The sequence below is a fragment of the Oncorhynchus kisutch genome, linkage group LG22 (assembly GCF_002021735.2).
Source record: "Oncorhynchus kisutch isolate 150728-3 linkage group LG22, Okis_V2, whole genome shotgun sequence".
In the NCBI taxonomy this organism is placed as follows: Eukaryota; Metazoa; Chordata; class Actinopteri; order Salmoniformes; family Salmonidae; genus Oncorhynchus; species Oncorhynchus kisutch.
The window spans coordinates 28033515-28052261 of record NC_034195.2 but is presented as its reverse complement, the minus strand read 5'-3'; the positions used below and the strand labels follow the sequence as shown (position 1 = coordinate 28052261).

Here is an 18747-nt window from a genome sequence, read left to right as displayed (position 1 = left end):
CTGTCACACGCTGACTAGACCCGGGCACACGCATGTGCCATTGCTTGCATGTTGATTTTGTCCATCCACACCAGACGCGATCAGGACACGCAGGTTGAAATAAATATTAGCAAAACAAACTCTGAACCAACTAAACTCAGCAAAAAAAGAAACATCCTCTCACTGTCAACTGCGTTTATTTTCAGCACTTAACATCTGTAAATATTTGAATGAACATAAGATTCAACAACTGAGACATAAACTGAACAAGTTCCAAAGACATGTGACTAACAGAAATGGAATAATGTGTCCCTGAACAAAGGGGGGGTCAAAATCAAAAGTAACAGTCAGTATCTGGTGTGTCCACCAGCTGCATTAAGTACTGCAGTGCATCTCCTCCTCATGGACTGCACCAGATTGGCCCGTTCTTGCTGTGAAATGTTACCCCACTCTTCCACCAAGGCACCTGCATGTTCCCGGACATTTCTGGGGGGAATGGCCCTAGACCTCACCCTCTGATCCAACAGTTCCCAGACGTGCTCAATGGGATTGAGATCCGGGCTCTTCGCTGGCCATGGCAAAACACTGACATTCATTCCAGTCTTGCAGGAAATCACACACAGAACGAGCAGTATGGCTGGTAGCATTGTCATTCCGGATGATCATGTCAGGATGAGCCTGCAGGAAGGGTACCACATGAGGGAGGAGGATGTCTTCCCTGTAACGCACAGCGTTGAGATTGCCTGCAAAGACAACAAGCTCAGTCCGATGATGCTGTGACACACCGCCCCAGACCATGACGGACCCTCCACCTCCAAATCGATCCCGCTCCAGAGTACAGGCCTCGGTGTAATGCTCATTCCTTCAACGATAAACACGAATCCAACCATCACCCCTGGTGAGACAAAACCGCGACTCATCAGTGAAGAGAACTTTGTGCCAGTCCTGTCTCGTCCAACGACGGTGGGTTTGTGCCCATAGGCAGCGCTGTTGCCGGGGATGTCTGGTGAAGATCTGCCTTATAACAGGCCTAAAAGCCCTCAGTCCAGCCTCTCTCAGCCTATTGCGGACAGTTTGAGCACTGATGGAGGGATTGTGCGTTCCTGGTGTCACTCGGGCAGTTGTTGTTGCCATCCTGTACCTGTCCCGCAGGTGTGATGTTCGGATGTACCGATCCTGTGCAGGTGTTGTTACACGTGGTCTGCCACGGCGAGGATGTTCAGCTGTCCGTCCTGTCTCACAGTACAGACTATTGCCCTGGCAACATCTGCAGTCCTCATGCCTCCCTAAAGCATGCCTAAGGAATGTGCATGCAGATGAGCAGGGAACCTGGGCATCTTTCTTTTGGTGTTTTTGCCAGAGTCAGTAGAAAGGCCTCTTTAGTGTCCTAAGTTTTCATAACGGTGACCTTAATTGCCTACAATCTGTAAGCTATTAGGGTCTTAATGACCGTTCCACAGGTCTATGTTTATGTTTATGATTGTTTATGGTTCATTGAAAAAGCATGGGAAACAGTGTTTAAACCCTTTACAATGAAGATCTGTGAAGTTATTTGGATATTTAAGAATTATCTTTGAAAGACAGGGTCCTGAAAAAGGGAGAAAAAAAAATCTGAGTTTATATTAATTTGGGTAAGGTCGAAAAGCATTAAGCATTTATGGCAATTTAGCTAGCTAGCTTTTGGTGCTAGATCATTTGTCCTGGGATATAAACATAGGGTTGTTATTATACCTGAAATGCACAAGGTCCTATACTCTGACAATTAATCCACAGATAAAAGGGTTATTTTCTAGTAGTCTCTCCTCCTTCAGGCTTCTTCTTCTTTGGACATTATATGGCGGTTGGCAACCACCAATTGGACTGGAGTATGGACCTCAGTTCATCTTTCAAACACCCATGTGGGTATATGCTCCTAAAAACCAATGAGATGGGAGAGGCGGGACTTGCACTACATCAAGCGTCGCAAATAGAACCAAGTTCTATTTTAGCGCCTGGCTACGCCGATGCTTGTTGACGCAAGCGAGCAGTTTGGATGCAATGATTGAATTACATGTGTGTGTACATCAGCATGTCAGGAGTTCCTCACCTGTGCTAGCCTTTGCTGACTCTCTGCGTCGCCGGGGGAGACCAGGGCCTGGTGGGCCTCATGGATGAGCATGGCAGAGCCCTCCATGACGTACTGGGCAGAATCCAACATGGCCGCCGCAGACTGGGGTTCCTTAGTGCTGGCAGCGACACCTCTGGCTGCCTGGGCCAGTGTCCTCAAGGCCTGGGCAGTCTCCCTGGCAGCCACTCCTACACACAACAGAGACAGACAGTGTTGGAGTGAGTGGAAGTCTTGGAGTTGGATTAACAAAGCTAGTCCAGGAAATAATGACGGAAAACCTGGTGTCAACATCCCAGTGTGCCTCTTCATTGTTCTTTAAGATGCAGCTAAACAACCTACTGACTCGGGATATCTGCATCATAATTTATTCACTCGACAAACTTCCTTTCAATTTCATTATCACTTCACTAAATATGTCCTGTATTAAGACATACACACATTCAGAGGTGCAGCTTTAGTGCTCAAAATGAATAGAATGAGTTGTTGGTAATGTGTAACTGAACAGTAGGAATAGCAGTGAGCCCAATCTAAAGCACCCCTATTGTTAAAACAAATTAGATAGATAGGAGAACGAGGCACCATGTGAGATTGGGGCTTTACTTATTACACACAAAGCTAAGATGAGGGAATGCAGCAAATTGCATCAAATTTCATTATCCAGCCGAGTGGAGCCCATTGCTAATGGAATGTTGAATCTAGTGAAAATAAGATGAATGAGGAGAGAGTAGCACCCTGGGCCCCAGCGTGAAGCAGCACAGCCAGGGAGGGAGGGAGGGAGCAGCCATGGTTAGAAGACACTATTCAAATCTGTCTTCATCAATTCTCCTGAGAGACTAAATGGAGCTAGAATGGAGGCTAAAGAAAATGACAGGCTGTGCAGCAGGACCCATTGGGTTTATTGCTTGCTCTTAGGCAATAGTGATAACATCATCACTAAATCAAGAATTGAATTACACTTGGATATCTATTGGTAGAAGGAAAGTGAATGATTGTTAGGGTTTCTACTGCCTACTTTATAACCTCTCTTACCCCACTTAGTAGAGTAGAGCTTTACTGAGACCCTGTAGCTGATTGTGACATTTGAAGAAACGGTTCCTAATGTCAAATAATAACATCTAACTAAAAAGGACAGAAAATAATAAGTCTAGTCCAGAAAAAACGTTCTACACAGCCACTCAATGATGTCTGTCAGTTTAGGTGAACATTCCTCTTGTAGTGCTCAATAATTCTCAGTGCACGCTGTGTTTGCTCTCCTACCTGTGTAGTGCTCATTGCCCTGTGCAGCACAGGTCAGCAGCTGGGCCATAGAGGAGCCAACAGCCTTGGAGGTACTACCCAGGTCCTGGGCACACTTCTCTAGCTGTAGGGACAACACAGGAGCACCAAGTCATGCATTTTCACACATCTGCAGATTTGCTTTGCATGACTGGAACAAATCAATGTATTCTATAATGAACTGACCGATTCCCCAGGAAGTGGTTTGAGCTGCCCATCGTGCGCAGCCATCCTGGCATCTTGAAGCTCACTCCTGAGAGTTTGGACAGCACTGAGAGCAGAGTCTATCTCCAGAGGACCACAGGCTTCATGGGCCTGCAGAAGCACACATACACAAACCTCTCTCACACAGAGCCCAGAAGCTGTGCTTCCTGTATGAAAACATGACTATCAGTAGCTGTGGATAGAGGGGTACAGGTAGTGGCGTAGCTTATTTTCGCGGGGCCCCCGCAAAACAATTATATATTTTTTTGCCATGGAACAGAGAGAAACATTTCCATAATTTCATGCTATTTTACACATTTTGCTGTGAGGATGAGAGAAAATGTTGCTGATTTAGAGCTCAGGGATTCTTGAAAGCTATCACACCATGTAAAGGAACAACCTCTTAATCACGTTCCTCTTCTTAAAAAGCAACTAACTGGATTTGTCAATTCCATGAGACACTATAAAATGCATTTCAGTTATACAATTATTGTCCATTGATTAAAATATATATTTTTTAATATTGACAAAAAACATTGTCTTCATTAAGGGGGTTAGCCATCAGTGACGGAGTTGACAATCCCCAATAAAAACATAACCATTCTATCAGATCTTTCAGAATTGACAGAGTTTATGTTTTACGGAAACAGAAATTGCATTTTTATTCTTCATTTAAGTGGTATACATAGTAGCAATTTAGTTTTTCCTCAGTTGCATTATGACTCTAAAACCTAATTAAATGTAACATATTTGAACCATTATTCATATTCTATCTTAATCTATCAGGCACATGGAGTTGACAGTTTATGGTTATGACCATGGTGATTCCAATATTGCTTGTTTAAATATCTCAAAAGTAGAGAACTTTACAGACCATGAGTGGTCTTGTTGCACTACATGTAATGAGGACATGAATAAGGGGTCCTGAAGGTATAGCGTACACTGCTCATTCCTGATTCATTTAGGATTTTAGACAAATCTGACGGAGTTGACCAATTTTCAGACACCTCTTTTAGGAATCACAGTTCTGAATTTAAAATGTTTTAAAGTCACAGAGGACTATTTCAAGAAACTACATGAGATTTTTAAAGTTAATATCCATCAATATTCAAATTTTAAACACTTTTAAACAATTTTTTTGGAGAGTTTGAATTTGGGATCCTTTGCTACGGACAACGGCATTTCCAACCATAGAGCCGAGATGGAAATCAATGATATTGAAAGTATTTAGAAAATTCCCCAAACAAATATTTTCCTTTAAATACACAGTACCAGTCAACAGTTTGGACACACCAACGCATTCAAGGGTTTTTCTTAATTTTACTATTTTCTACATTATAGAATAATAGTGAATACATCAAAACTATGAAAATAAAACTATGAAATAACATATATGGAATCATGTAGTAACCAAAGTGTTACATCAAAATATATTTTATATTTGAGATTCCTCAAAAAAGCCAAAGAAACCACTACTAAAGGACATCAATAATATGACCTGGCCTCCACAAGCACCCAACCTAAACCCAATTGAGATGGTTTGGGATGAGTTGGACCTCAGAGTGAAGGAAAAGCAGCCAAAACATGCTCAGCATATGTGGGAACTCCTTCAAGACTGTTGGAAAAGTATTCCAGGTGAAGCTGGTTGAGAGAATGCCAAGAGTGTGCAAAGCTGTCATCAAGGCAAAGGGTGGCTACTTTGAAGAATCTAAAATCTATTTTGATTTGTTTAACACTTTTTTGGTTACTATATGATTGGTTACTACAATGTGCTAGTTCATAGTTTTCATGTCTTCACTATTATTCTACAATGTACGAAATAGTTCAAATAAAGAAAACTGGCACTCTACATTTTAAGCTCAAATAATCCAACAAAATGTATTTTCTTTCAAGAATAAAAATAATGCTCCCCTACCGGACAACTATTTTGTTCCGACTTTCAAGAATCACTGACCTAATTTCCTGCTATTTGACACATTTTGCAATGAGGCTGAGATAAAATGTTTCCTTTTTAAAGCCAATTTCCTGTAATTCCCCCCCAAAATTAACAGCTTATGACCTGTTCACTATCTGGGGAGCCCACCCTCGGGGGGACAACAACCCCAATATGAAAAATAAAAAGCATACTTTTTTGGGTGTGGGGTGGTTGGGGGCCCCCAAATCCCCCAACCTCTGCCTTGCGGGGGCTGTGAGGGTGTGTGCTACACCTCTGGGTACAGAACTTACCTTTTGGGTGGCTGTCCGTAGCTCAGCTAGGCAGGTAGCAAGGTTCTTGGCACATTGGCCAAGTTGCATCGCTGCAGCCTGGTCCGTCACTGTGGGGACAGTTGACTTTGCAGACGTCACCATCTTACTGCCAGGCTGTAGGAAGCTCTGGCTGGCCATTATCAGGGCTAGTTGGGCACTGAGTTCCTCTGGCTGAGCCTGACTACTCCTCATCCCCTGGACCAGCTGAGGGATGTGGTCTGCCACTGCCTTCAAATAGACATATCATTTGATTAAATCAATGTAATGAAACCTGCAATATAAATGCTGCCAATGTAGTAAATGATTCTATACTGTATGTATTTCACCAGAGTGATCTAACAGTGATCCTGTTCGCTGTGAATCAATCTCTACCCATATTACTGTACCTTGCAGCTGTGTCCTAGTTGTTGATGAGAGGCAGTGTTCTTATTGGACACAGCAGCATTCTGGGCAGCTGCGATGGTCTGAGTAGCAGCAGCCGCAGCCTGCTTAGCAGCAATCTGTTCCAGAAACAGAGAGAGATATTGACAATTGTTGTAGGTATGTGTTTTACATCAGAGACATAGATGAGGGTGGTATAATTAAGGCACCTCAGGGGTTTGTGGCCAATACACCACGGCTAAGGGCTGTTCTTAAGCACAACGCAACTCGGAGTGCCTGGATACAGCCCTTAGCCATGATATATTTGCCACATACCACAAACCCCCGAGGTGCCTTACCAGTAAACTGGTTACTAATGTAATTAGAACAGTAAACAAGTAATTTTGCATCATACCTGTGGTATATTGTCTCATATACCATGGCTTTCAGTCAATCAGCATCCAGGACTCAAACTACCTGGTTTATAATACTGCTTTGTATACAGTATCAGATTGAGCTTCCCAGATAGATCAAACATAATGAGGTGTCACAAACTAATCCAAAGATTTCTTTAAGAATTACTGACCAAAATGTTGGATTTTTGTGGAATCCAAATAATTGAATGAAAGGCCCACCCACCCACCCACACACACACACCCACACACCCACACCCACACACACACACACACACAAAAGTCTGGGGTCACTTAGAAATGTCCTTGTTTTTGAAAGAAAAGCAAATTTTTGGTCCATTAAAATAACATCAAATTTATCAGAAATACAGTGTAGACATTGTTAATGTTGTAAATGACTATTGTAGCTGGAAATGGCTGATTTTGAATGGAATATCTAACATAATTGCAAAAGGGTTTTCTAATGATCAATTAGCCTTTTAAAATTATAAACTTGGATTAGCTAACACAACGTGCCTATTGGGACGAGGACAACATCTTCTCAAAATGCAATACATAAGCACTGTACAATAGACTTTTTGTATTGCCATTAATCCACACCCAGGTGACTTTCTTTGAAGTATCAACAAAATGGAAAGTGGTGAGAGAAGTGGGTGGAAGGATGGAGGATGAAACAAGAACCTGAACAACAATGCTATCTTTGCCCTGTGGAAAACAAACAGATTGCACAATGCTGCCTGTCTGGCTCATCTCTCAAGAGGAGAGGAAGAAAGAGAGAGGAAGAGAGAAAGAGAGACTTAATTTCTCTCTGGTGAAACAGAAACAGAAATGACAAACAGACTACATATTTAGTATTATTTTAAAAGCAGAGAGTGCTGGTAAGGACAACACACATGGCAATGTGTTGAAACTCAAACAGATACAACGCTTTAGGAGATCAGTAGGAGACATTTCAGCCATATGAATGGGCAGCTGAAGGTATGTGCTCAGTTAATCTAAACACATTACATTCTAAATGGTTTTTATTATCTCTGATTCCTCTTTGGAGTGGAAGCCATTACCATTACAGGCTACAGAGAATGATGCATCAGATATCAAACTGATTCCAGCCTTCGGTTGGTGTGTGCAGTGGAAGCTCCAGTGCAGTGCGGGTCTGGTCTTTAGGGGTCTACTAATACTAGGGGCTAAACCCAGATCTTTACACTATGATTAACTAATTCACACAACTAATAGGATTCACATATTCCTGCTGCAGGAACAGAAATAATGTAGAGAATATATACAACACCTCATATGTGCAAATTCATTCTATTTCATTTAGCCTTTTGCAATGCTCTTTCCTAAGGCTTGGGGGGGGGGGATCTATGCATCTTTACACATATCTATGTAGGGGTGTCTGACACACTCTCCTAAGGCTTGGGGGGGGGATCTATGCATCTTCACACATATCTATGTAGTGGTGTCTGACACACTCTCCTAAGGCTTGGGGGGGGGGGGATCTATGCATCTTCACACATATCTATGTAGGGGTGTCTGACACACTCTCCTAAGGCTTGGGGGGGGGATCTATGCATCTTCACACATATCTATGTAGGGGTGTCTGACACACTTTCCTAAGGCTTGGGGGGGGGGGTCTATGCATCTTCACACATATCTATGTAGGGGTGTCTGACACTCTCCTAAGGCTTGGGGGGGGATCTATGCATCTTCACACATATCTATGTAGGGGTGTCTGACACACTCTCCTAAGGCTTGGGGGGGGATCTATGCATCTTCACACATATCTATGTAGGGGTGTCTGACACACTCTCCTAAGGCTTGGGGGGGGGGGGATCTATGCATCTTCACACATATCTATGTAGGGGTGTCTGACACACTTTCCTAAGGCTTGGGGGGGGGGGGTCTATGCATCTTCACACATATCTATGTAGGGGTGTCTGACACACTCTCCTCTTTAATGGTGCGTCATGGTGTTGGATGACTAATGGGGTTTGTTTGTGAAAAATGACATAGTAGTGTAAGGTGGAAAACGTTGATTGCTACAAAGCTACAAATGGAAAGGGACTCAAAGTTAGCACAAAGGTTACAATATTCTCTCATTCTCCACCCAACCCACCTCCAGCCTGTTGACCAGCTTCTTCTTGATTGCATTCTGAGCTGCAGCGTTAGTGGCAACACGTAACCCCTCTGCTGCCTCTCTCAGCCTCTGCTGCTGGTCCTCATTCTCTGGGTAAGCTGCAGCTCCCTGTGTACGCATGCGCACACACACACACACACACACACACACACACACACACACACACACACACACATACACATACACACACACACACACACACACACACACACACACACACACACACACACACACACACACACACACACACACACACACACACACACACACACACACACACACACACATACACATACACACACACACACACACACACAACAAGCAAAATCACCACTAACTACAATCGTAGTTCTGCAGTGGCAAAGGGAATATCAAACCCTCTCTCATGGTCTCAGTAGCACTGAACATTTCCCCAACACTGTGACTGTACTCCACGTCTCAGTAGCACTGAACATTTCCCCAACACTGTGACTGTACTCCACATGTCTCAGTAGCAGTTTGAACATTTCCCCAACACTGTGACTGTACTCCACATGTCTCAGTAGCACTTTTAACATTTCCCCAACACTGTGACTGTACTCCACATGTCTCAGTAGCACTTTGAACATTTTCCCAACACTGACTGTACATTTAATGTCTCAGTAGAACTCTGAACAATTTCCAAACACTGTGACCGTGCATTAAATGCAGAGCAGCATTAGACACTGTCTGCTTTCTGACAGTTTCCAAGGAAACCACCAGTGCAAGATTCCTATTTCCTCTTTGTAATGGCAGCAATGTTGTGATGAATGTGTCACAGAGCAAAAGCATCAGCATCGTTTCACTTGCCTGGCATTTTCACATTGATAATATCCTGCTCATTTATACTTGTCTACAGCGCCAAGGGCTTATTAAGAACCATTGGCCCTGCACTTTCATTATTTCAGCTCTAAAGAGAAGCTACAGCCCAGACTACATTAGGAATACTATAAATCTCCTTTCCAACAAATGACAGCAGTGGAATTCTAGTTATAGTTGTAGACATGACACTAATGATAATACACTAACATGACATACTGTACAGTTTACACACTAATGGCATACAACAAATCTATCGTAGAACTCTAAGTAGGCTAGCATAGTGGTTGTCCCTGTACCTTAGCAGCATCTACCATCCTGGCTGTGGCATCAGCCAGGAGTTTGGCTGCAGCCAGGAGCTTCTTTGAGTTGTCCACGTCCACCTCGGCCTCAGCATCTGACCTCATGGCATTGACCAGGTCAGAAGTGGCCTGAGCCAGCACCCTGGCCTGACGCACCATCTCCCCTACACAGGGTCAGAGAGAGAGAGAGAGAGAGGGAGAGAGAGAGAGAGAGAGAGAGAGAGAGAGAGAGAGAGAGAGAGAGAGAGAGAGAGAGAGAGAGACAGCCAGGGTCAATATCTCCCGACTGCGCTACAGTATCTACACAGAAACATGGCCTAGACTACACTCACTGATTACTGATCCCTCATTGGACTTCACACACTACACAATTTCCTTTTCACCTTCTGGTATCGTACTGATAGTACCACAGCAGTTTACTTTTGTCTTCCTCACTGGTTATAAAAAATACATCTGTCTTTATGTGTATTCTGTGAGGAAATAGAAGAATAAAAGCACTATAAAACCTCTATAGTGCTGTACAGAAGATACCGTATTTCCCCCAGTCAGCCTATAAAAACTGTTATTGCTAAACACCCACCTCCAGCTAGAAATAACTGGAGAGAAGACTATCAAAGGCACTACTACATCGAGGGTACTTTACAGACTACAGCCTTAGAGACACATTTTTTCCCCCTATCAGTGAAATGGGACTTTTAAAGACATATTTCATAATAAATTATACTTGGCTGATCTACTGCAGTTTTATTTTACGATGTTTTACGAAAGTCGGAGTGTTGAGCCCTATACAACTTTTTAAAGTCATATGTTTCCAGTTACATTTCAAAGCCGCACTGAATGTGATTGAGAGCAGATTTTAAGCTCTGTAGTGGTTTTCGATGATATGCTTTCTACGACCCCTTGAGGATTGGCTGGGGTTGGGAATTCTTCAGACTCATGGGCAACCCATAACAAACATTTCAGGCTTTGAAAATGTTTCGACAGCAGGGTATTGAAGGTCGGTTAATATAAACCATAAACTGACAACATCTTAGGTCCCACTCAGTCAAAATACATAGGAACAACCCCAGTGAAAGTCTCAAGAAAATCAAAAGACAAGAAACAGGCTGGATAGTCCTGTCTACTTGAATGATAATTATTACATCTTGCGTCCTTTGATAATAGCTAGCTAAAGGTTTGAGGTTTGACTCAAACTGCTGAATGCCAGAACTAGCCAGGAATGTGAAAATACTTGCAAGACGAATCAAGAGTGAAAGGTTCTCTCCCCACCTCCCAAAAAGTTCTGAACCTCTCCCCTCCCCTTCCACTTTAGCTGTCTCTCCCCTCCCAACTTCATCCGCCTCTCCCCTCCCAGAGCTCACCTGCGTCTCCCATGGAGGTGAAGATGCTCTCGGTGACGGTCATGATGGTGTCTGTGGCCTGGTCGTAACGTCCGATGGGCTCACCACAGCTGGCATAGTGGCGTACGTGCTGCAGCAGGTCACTGAGTGCCTGGCTCACAGTGTTGGCCGCGGCACCTACCTGTTTCAGGTGCTCACTGTCGTCTGTTGCAGACAGGCAGGCCTTGACGCAGCTCTCCACCGAGCGGTCCACCAGCTTCCCTGCCTCAACCAGCTGCTCCTGGCACACCGGAGAACTGATGGTGGGGCTCACCACCTGGACGAACAGTCTACAATCAGTCTCGACTGGCCACTCAAAATTAAACAACACATTCAGAGGTGCTAGTGGACTCATTTTGGTGTGTACAAGAATGACAATTTTATTGTGATAGTCATTTAACTTAGCATACGCTACTCTGTACTAGGAATTTAGAGATAGGACAAACAAACAGCCATTTAATTTCAGTAAGCCAGCTCTTATTTCATCTTAGTTCTTGCCCTGGGTTGTCCTTCATGTCTACAGGAGACAGGGACAGGGGTGTGGCAGTCAGTCAGGGCAGTACCTTGGTGCAGGCCACCAGCTGTGAGGTGGAAAGGGCACACCGAGTAGCAGCTGCAATCACTCGGTTCTGCAACACTGTGTCCTCTGCCACCTGGGCCACATTCTTGGCCTTGAGGACCATCATAGCAGCTGCGTTGGCCACCGCTTTGGCCAGGCTCATTAGAATGTCCTGAAACACATTCATCAATGTCACTCTACTGACTCACAGCAGAGCTGAGCAGACTTTTTGCTGTCCATTCAATTACAATAGCTAAAGAAAACAAAGCCGTTACATAAGGGTGTGTGAAGCTTTAAACAGGGACTGGGGGCAGCAGTTACTATAGAAATAGGGGGGAAAGTCCAGTCCAACCTGGAACCTCTCGTCGGTCTCGCCCTCCCCCATATGATGCAGCAGGTCTCCGCTGGCCTGGCCTATACTTCCTGCTGCAGTCAGCACCGTCTGTCTGGGCTGCATGGGAGGGGGTGACATCGCCACATTCACAACACTGACCCCACCGCGGCACCACAGCACAATCACAGCACTCCACTGCTCTCAGATACAGTTCGCATCACCAGCTCCCAGTGATTATTTCTACAGAACACATCATTATTGTTTTCGAAAACATACTAAAAAGAAGCACACTAGTGTATTTGTTAAAAGGGAGTCTACATGCAGTACGTCTCAATCTATGTGTAATCATTGTGATATGGAGAATAGAGCAGATGTGATTGATAGAACAGTGCTGTTTTGTGTCTGTACCTCTCCAGCTGCAGGCTCCACAGACCTGAGCAGGTCAGAGACGGCCCCTGTCAGGGTCCTGGCAGCTCCCATCAGGTTCTGCCCGCTGCCCACCTGGTCCTCCACCAGCGCTGCCAGCAGTTTCACCCCCCTAGACATCTCTGTCAGGTTGGAGGAGATGGTGGTGATGGCACAGCCAACTGCTGTGTAGTCTGTATCTGTAGGGTCACCTAGGGAAAAGAGACAGTCCTCGTTAACCCTTTGTTATACCTTCTGCTCTGCCACTCTCTCAGCCCAAACCACAAGCAGCAACCTGAGTGGTGCCATAGTAACACACACATCAGTGTCACCATCATAATGAAAACACATTGGATATGGTATTGTGGAGACAAACGCACACACACAGAAAAAGCGAGAGAGAGTGAGAGCGAGAGAGTGATAGTCATTTGTGATAGTCATTTGTGGAGAGGTAAAAGTTTAATGGATGATAACAGGGAGCCTCAGTGCCATTCAACAGATGGCTGGGATAGATTAATACCTATTGAAAGGCTGGCAGGGAGCAGTGCAGAGCAGCATGGCACAACTCCAGACAAGAGGCAGGGAGAGGAGTGGACAGCATGGAGATGCTGTCAGCTAGTTAAGCTTCAGGACAACACGCTCACTATTTATTCATCAATGGAAATATTTATTAGGGCAAATGGGAAATGCTCCATTATCTAAAGGGAACTCAGACCCCTCCTCCCTAGTCGTCCCAGATCGACTTGGAAAATGTGTGTTTTGATTCTATCCCTGTGGGTTTTGCCCTTGAAGATAAGCGGCTGTTATTTTTAAGAGGGCATTTTCGACCTAAGTCTAGAGGCCTTTCATAAACAAGGATTCTTGTGCAAATATTACAGAAAACTCTACATGAGTACATGGTTCCAAATATCAGTAAGGAAACTCTTGGGCACTCACCTGCAGTAAGATTGACCACAGATGCGGTTCCGGCAGTTATGGCATCTACTTGAGAGTGGATTTCATGTTTGGACTCATCCACTTTGTTTTGAACCCAAACTCTGGACGCCTTTCAGGAGAGGGAGAAGGACGGCCATTGGCTTTCATCACAGTGGGGGATTTTCAGCTCATATATATATATACACAAAAAAATCAGGACAAGGGCTTCTTCACAACCAGTTTCCAGCTTTAAAGTACATCTTTCATATTTACAGTCAATTTCCACCACCTAATTACACGTGAAACGTGGGAGTTCAAAAAGACGAACAAACTCAGCCCTTCTCTACAGTATGCTTAGCCAAGCACATCTAGAGGAAAAATGCCAAATTTTAAAAGAATACATTTTATGGGATACAAAAATATATTTTCCAAAAACACAAAAAAAACGAGTGAATTAATCTTCACTGACCAGGCTGCGTGGACTAAAAGGTTCAACGTGTGGGAGAAGTTGAGCAGTATTGAATGGTGTAATTTTGTGGCTGTGGTGTGTGGATTAGTCTAGTGAATGGAAGAGGGAACTCACCATGTCCTGTCCAAGAGGAGGCAGGTTATCTACCTCCCCCAGATCAGCCTGGGCCTGCTGCACTGCCTGCATACTGGTGTTAATGGTCCCCATCAGGGCCTGCTGGGCCAAGCTCTGACAACACACACACATTTTAAACAGACAAAGATCGTAGTTAGTGATGGTGTAAGCAAGGTTCTCTGCACATCACTGCTCCTACTGTGTGACATTGGTATGGGTGCCAGCGGGCATGCTCACCAGCGGGGGCATGTGTCCTCTGTGCATCTGCCCTGTGGTGATCTGCTGCTGGGCAGAGGGCATGGTGCCCATGTTGAAGGTGTTGTCAGGGCCACCGATGGACCCGGAGCGGATGATACCTGGCAGTGCCACCGAGCCATGCTCCACACGACCCACCCTGTTAAACTGCTGCTGCAGGATGGTCGACCTGAGAAGAGAGAGAGAGAACGATGGAGAGAGAGAGAGGTAGATGAATGTTAGGACCTTTACAGGGCATCTTCTGATAAGGAAACATAATACTCAGTATTTTCTCCATAACAATAGGATAGTAGTAACAGAGCCATAACAGTGAGTTAGTACTGATAGACTAAAACACACGAAAAGAGCTGTTCCACTGCCCCTGTAAACAGATTGTCGCATTCACTATTGGTTAATTACTGCTTATTTTGAGAGGCAGCAATTATGCTCCTTGCTAAGAAACAAAACATGAGTCCATTGGCCCCTAAACAGCAGGGAGTGATATGATGCCCAGTGTCTATCCCAGCAGGATCCGCTATGAGACACAATCGGTGTCTGGGCTCGGCGTGACAGGACAGCAGTCTATCTGTGTTATAAACTCAGAAAAAAGAGAAATGTCCCTTTTTCAGGACCCTGTCTTTCAAAGATAATTCCTAAAAATCTAATAACTTCACAGATCTTCATTGTAAAGGGTTTAAACACTGTTTTCCATGCTTGTTCAATGAACCATAAACAATTAATGAACATGCACCTGTGGAACGGTCGTTAAGACACTAACAGCTTACAGAAGATTGGCAATTAATTAAGGTGACAGTTATGAAAACTAAGGACACTAAAGAGGCCTTTCTACTGACTGTGAAAAACACCAAAAGAAAGATGCCGAGATGCCCGAACATCACACCTACGGGACAGGTACAGGATGGCAACAACAACAGCCCGAGTTACACAATCCCTCCATCAGTGCTCAGACTGTCCGCAATAGGCTGAGAGAGGCTGGACTGAGGGCTTGTAGGCCTGTTGTAAGGCAGGTCCTCACCAGACATCACTGGCAACAACGTCGCATATGGGCACAAACCCACCGTTGCTGGACCAGACAGGACCGGCAAAAAGTACTCTTCTCTGACGAGTCGCGGTTTTGTCTCACCAGGGGTGATGGTCGGATTCGCATTTATCGTCGGGAATGAGCATTACATGAGTCGGGATCGATTTGGAGGTGGAGGGTCCGTCATGGTCTGGGGCGGTGTGTCACAGCATCATCGGATTGAGCTTGTTGTCATTGCAGGCAATCTCAACACTGTGTGTTACAGGGAAGACATCCTCCTCCCTCATGTGATACCCTTCCTGCAGGCTCTTCCTGACATGACCCTCCAGCATTACAATGCCACCAGCCATACTGCTCATTTTGTGCGTGATTTCCTGCAAGACAGGAATGTCAGTGTTCTGCCATGGCCAGCAAAGGGCCCGGATCTCAATCCCATTGATCACGTCTGGGACCTGTTGGATCAGAGGGAGAGGGCTAGGGCCATTCCTCCCAGAAATGGGAACTTGCAGGTGCCTTGGTGGAAGAGTGGGGTAACATCTCACAGCAAGAATTTGCAAATCTGTTGCAGTCCATGAGGAGGAGATGCCCTGCAGTACTTAATGCAGCTGGTGGCCACACCAGATACTTACTTACTTCTGATTTTGACCCTCCCCCCTTTTGTTCAGGGACACATTATTCCATTTCTGTTAGTCACATGTCTTTTGAACTTGTTCAGTTTATGTCTCAGTTGTTGAATCTTGTTATGTTCATACAAATATTTACACATGTTAAGTTTGCTAAATAATAAACGCAGTTGACAGTGAGAGGACGTTTCTTTTTTTGCTGAGTTTATATACTGTAGGATTCAAGCTGCAATGCCAAGCAAAGATAAAAACTAGGCTAGCTGTGATCATCGGAGATGAGAAGAAATAAATAAAAAATGGTTTCCATGAACATGACAAATTAAAAGGATACTTCGGGATTTTGGCAATGATGCCCTTTACTTACCCAGAGTCAGATAACTTGTGGATACCATTTTTATGTCTCTGCTTGCAGTTTGAAGGAAGTTGATAACTAGCGCTTGCACGATTGCTAATTAGTCTTAATATAATGACTGACTAGAAGATGTCCATAGACTTCCAGTCATTGCACTAACACTAGTTAGCATTGGTTTGCGAAACTACCTCTAACTACCTTCATACCCCAACCCGAGCCACCTCGGGTATCTTGGTCCTCCCATCCCTAGCTCACCCAGTCCAAGCTCTTCTCTGTCCTGGCAGCCCAATGGTGGAACCAGCATCCCTCTGAAGCTAGGACAGCAGAGTCCCTGCCCATCTTTTGAAAACATCTGAAACTCTACCTCTTCAAAGAGTATCTTAAATAATCCCAATGCACCCCCCCCCCCCTCAACACAGACATAAAAACACAGACATAAAAATGGTACCCATGAGTTCATCTGACTCTGGAGAAGTAGATAAAACTCACGAAGTATCCCTTTAATTCTTGTCTTCCCGATGATTTCGTTTTTGTTTGCAGAATACTAACATATCCGTCTTGCCCTGGGGTATTTTTCTCATGGAGGTTAGAAAAAATAAACATAAAAGCTAATATTCCTTAAGGAGAGAGGGACAACAGAGAGCATTCTGTTATCATGTTTCAGAGAACACATGATCTCACAGGTACTGTATGTTATTGGAAAATTCAGGATGCAGAGTCTAACTCATGTCGTGTTATTTTTCTCAGGGGTATAATCCCGGGCAGGCAGAAATGTGATTACAGTATATGCACAATTAAATCAAGGTTTACATTGACATGAGGAATAACTTGTCTGTAGTCCCTGAATATGGATGGTCAGCATTCTCTATGTAAATAGGCCAGCATCCTATGTATTGTATCATATGTGCAGAATGAGGGATCCTTTACTTCTTTGGAGAGACAGATTCCTCCAGCATGGTGGACTCTTCATCTCCTTCCAAACCAAAACGATCCTTACTCTGCTTCTGTGGAAGGGGAAAACAAATGGTGTCAAAAGAAAATACTTGTGGGAAGTGTTTCTGGTTTAACTTGACTTGCCTTTTTGAGAATGATGTCGATGTATCCTGCAATCAGCTGAGAGATCTGTTCCCCCTCTGTGGTCTGAACAGAGTAGTAACTTTCCTGGTACTCCCCAAAATCCTGCAGGGTACAACAAGATTGTCAGGAGAGACAATGAAGTTACAGTACAGGCCCACTAGAATAGATTACTCTCGTGGCAATATCGTCATCACATAAATCCCCATCTGTCATTATCTAGGCTCATAGTATTCATATCAAGGAAATTGAGAAGTGTATGTGTTGTTGTATGGGGAGTACAGCATGTGTCACAGCTCTTTGCCATGTTGTGCTCTAAGTTCTCATTTTGTCTGTCATATTTGAGTGTACCTATGATGAAAATTACAGGCCTCTCTCATCTTTTTAAGTGGGAGAACTTGCACAATTGGTGGCTGACTAAATACTTTTTTGCCCCACTGTATATAGTGTATTTCTGTTGCTATAATGAAACGTAGGGACAGAAGAGGTCAATTAAGGGCTCAGACACACCACTAGCGTTTGCTGGCCGAGAGTACTTAGTACCTCTGAACATAAATTGCAAACCGAGTGTGCACCAATTTTCCATGGAGAATCACGTGAAAAATGTCGGCAGTCAGACCTCCACAGCAGGCGGTCCCTAAAACACAGTGCGCTGATCGTTCGCCAGACGAATGCTAAATCCACATTAGGTGCGATCTGTGCAAGCCTTAAGGGTGTAGAATGTGTTCCTGTGAATGTTGGATTGGAGTGGACTGAGACCAGGTCATACCAGGGTGAAGCTCTTCGGAGAAGCAGCCCATCTCTTCACTGTGGTTAGGGGCCATTCCTGAACCACGTCTTTAGTCTTCTCTTCCACCCGCATCACCGACTCTTTGGTTATCCCCAGTAACCGTGGGACCAGCTTATTCTTGCTTTTCATCTTTTCCTAACAGACAAGACATAAGATAATATTTTCACAGGTGTTAAACGCCTACACAGATGAAAAACTGGGGGCATCTCTTTATTCTGAGAAATTAAAACAGCAGCAGAGCACAGCTGCCTGCCATAGATAGCACACATGCACTGCTCTGTTTGTCTGTCCTGAGTCAGGAGCCCGAGTGGAGGAGGAGGAGGGCGGATGGGGTTTGACCCTGCAGAGTTCAGGCTTGTTTAACCGGGCCTCCCTGCTGTTCTGCTGATCAGGCCATCCCCAGTCCCTCCATCCCCAGGCTAGGCCTCTGTTGCTGGGGGAGCCTCAGCCTGGCTGTCAGTGTGTCAGGATTGAGCTTCCAACAGCAGACGGACTCTGACTGGCTCTAGTGCCATCCTCTTCTCTGCCCACACACAATCCATTATGCCTCACTTCAGATCATGAGCCTACTCTTGGCTCCACTCCAGCAAAGCTGA

At 44.6% G+C, this 18747-nt stretch overlaps 1 protein-coding gene across 1 annotated transcript in view; it reads right to left on the bottom strand.

Annotated features, from left to right (window-relative positions):
• Positions 1-18747, bottom strand: part of LOC109866943 (talin-2) — a 145629-nt gene that overhangs the window by 42424 nt on the left and 84458 nt on the right. Inside the window, exons 11-27 of the mRNA XM_020455870.2 lie at positions 18131-18286; positions 17365-17466; positions 17215-17291; positions 14274-14460; positions 14037-14150; positions 13475-13583; positions 12542-12750; positions 12152-12250; positions 11804-11971; positions 11223-11517; positions 9859-10025; positions 8702-8830; positions 6199-6312; positions 5792-6040; positions 3548-3676; positions 3344-3446; positions 2066-2274 (exon numbers count right to left, since the gene is read on the bottom strand). Of these exons, the coding sequence (XP_020311459.2) occupies positions 2066-2274; positions 3344-3446; positions 3548-3676; positions 5792-6040; positions 6199-6312; positions 8702-8830; positions 9859-10025; positions 11223-11517; positions 11804-11971; positions 12152-12250; positions 12542-12750; positions 13475-13583; positions 14037-14150; positions 14274-14460; positions 17215-17291; positions 17365-17466; positions 18131-18286 (2616 nt within the window). The remainder of the gene's footprint in view (positions 1-2065; positions 2275-3343; positions 3447-3547; positions 3677-5791; positions 6041-6198; positions 6313-8701; positions 8831-9858; positions 10026-11222; positions 11518-11803; positions 11972-12151; positions 12251-12541; positions 12751-13474; positions 13584-14036; positions 14151-14273; positions 14461-17214; positions 17292-17364; positions 17467-18130; positions 18287-18747) is intronic.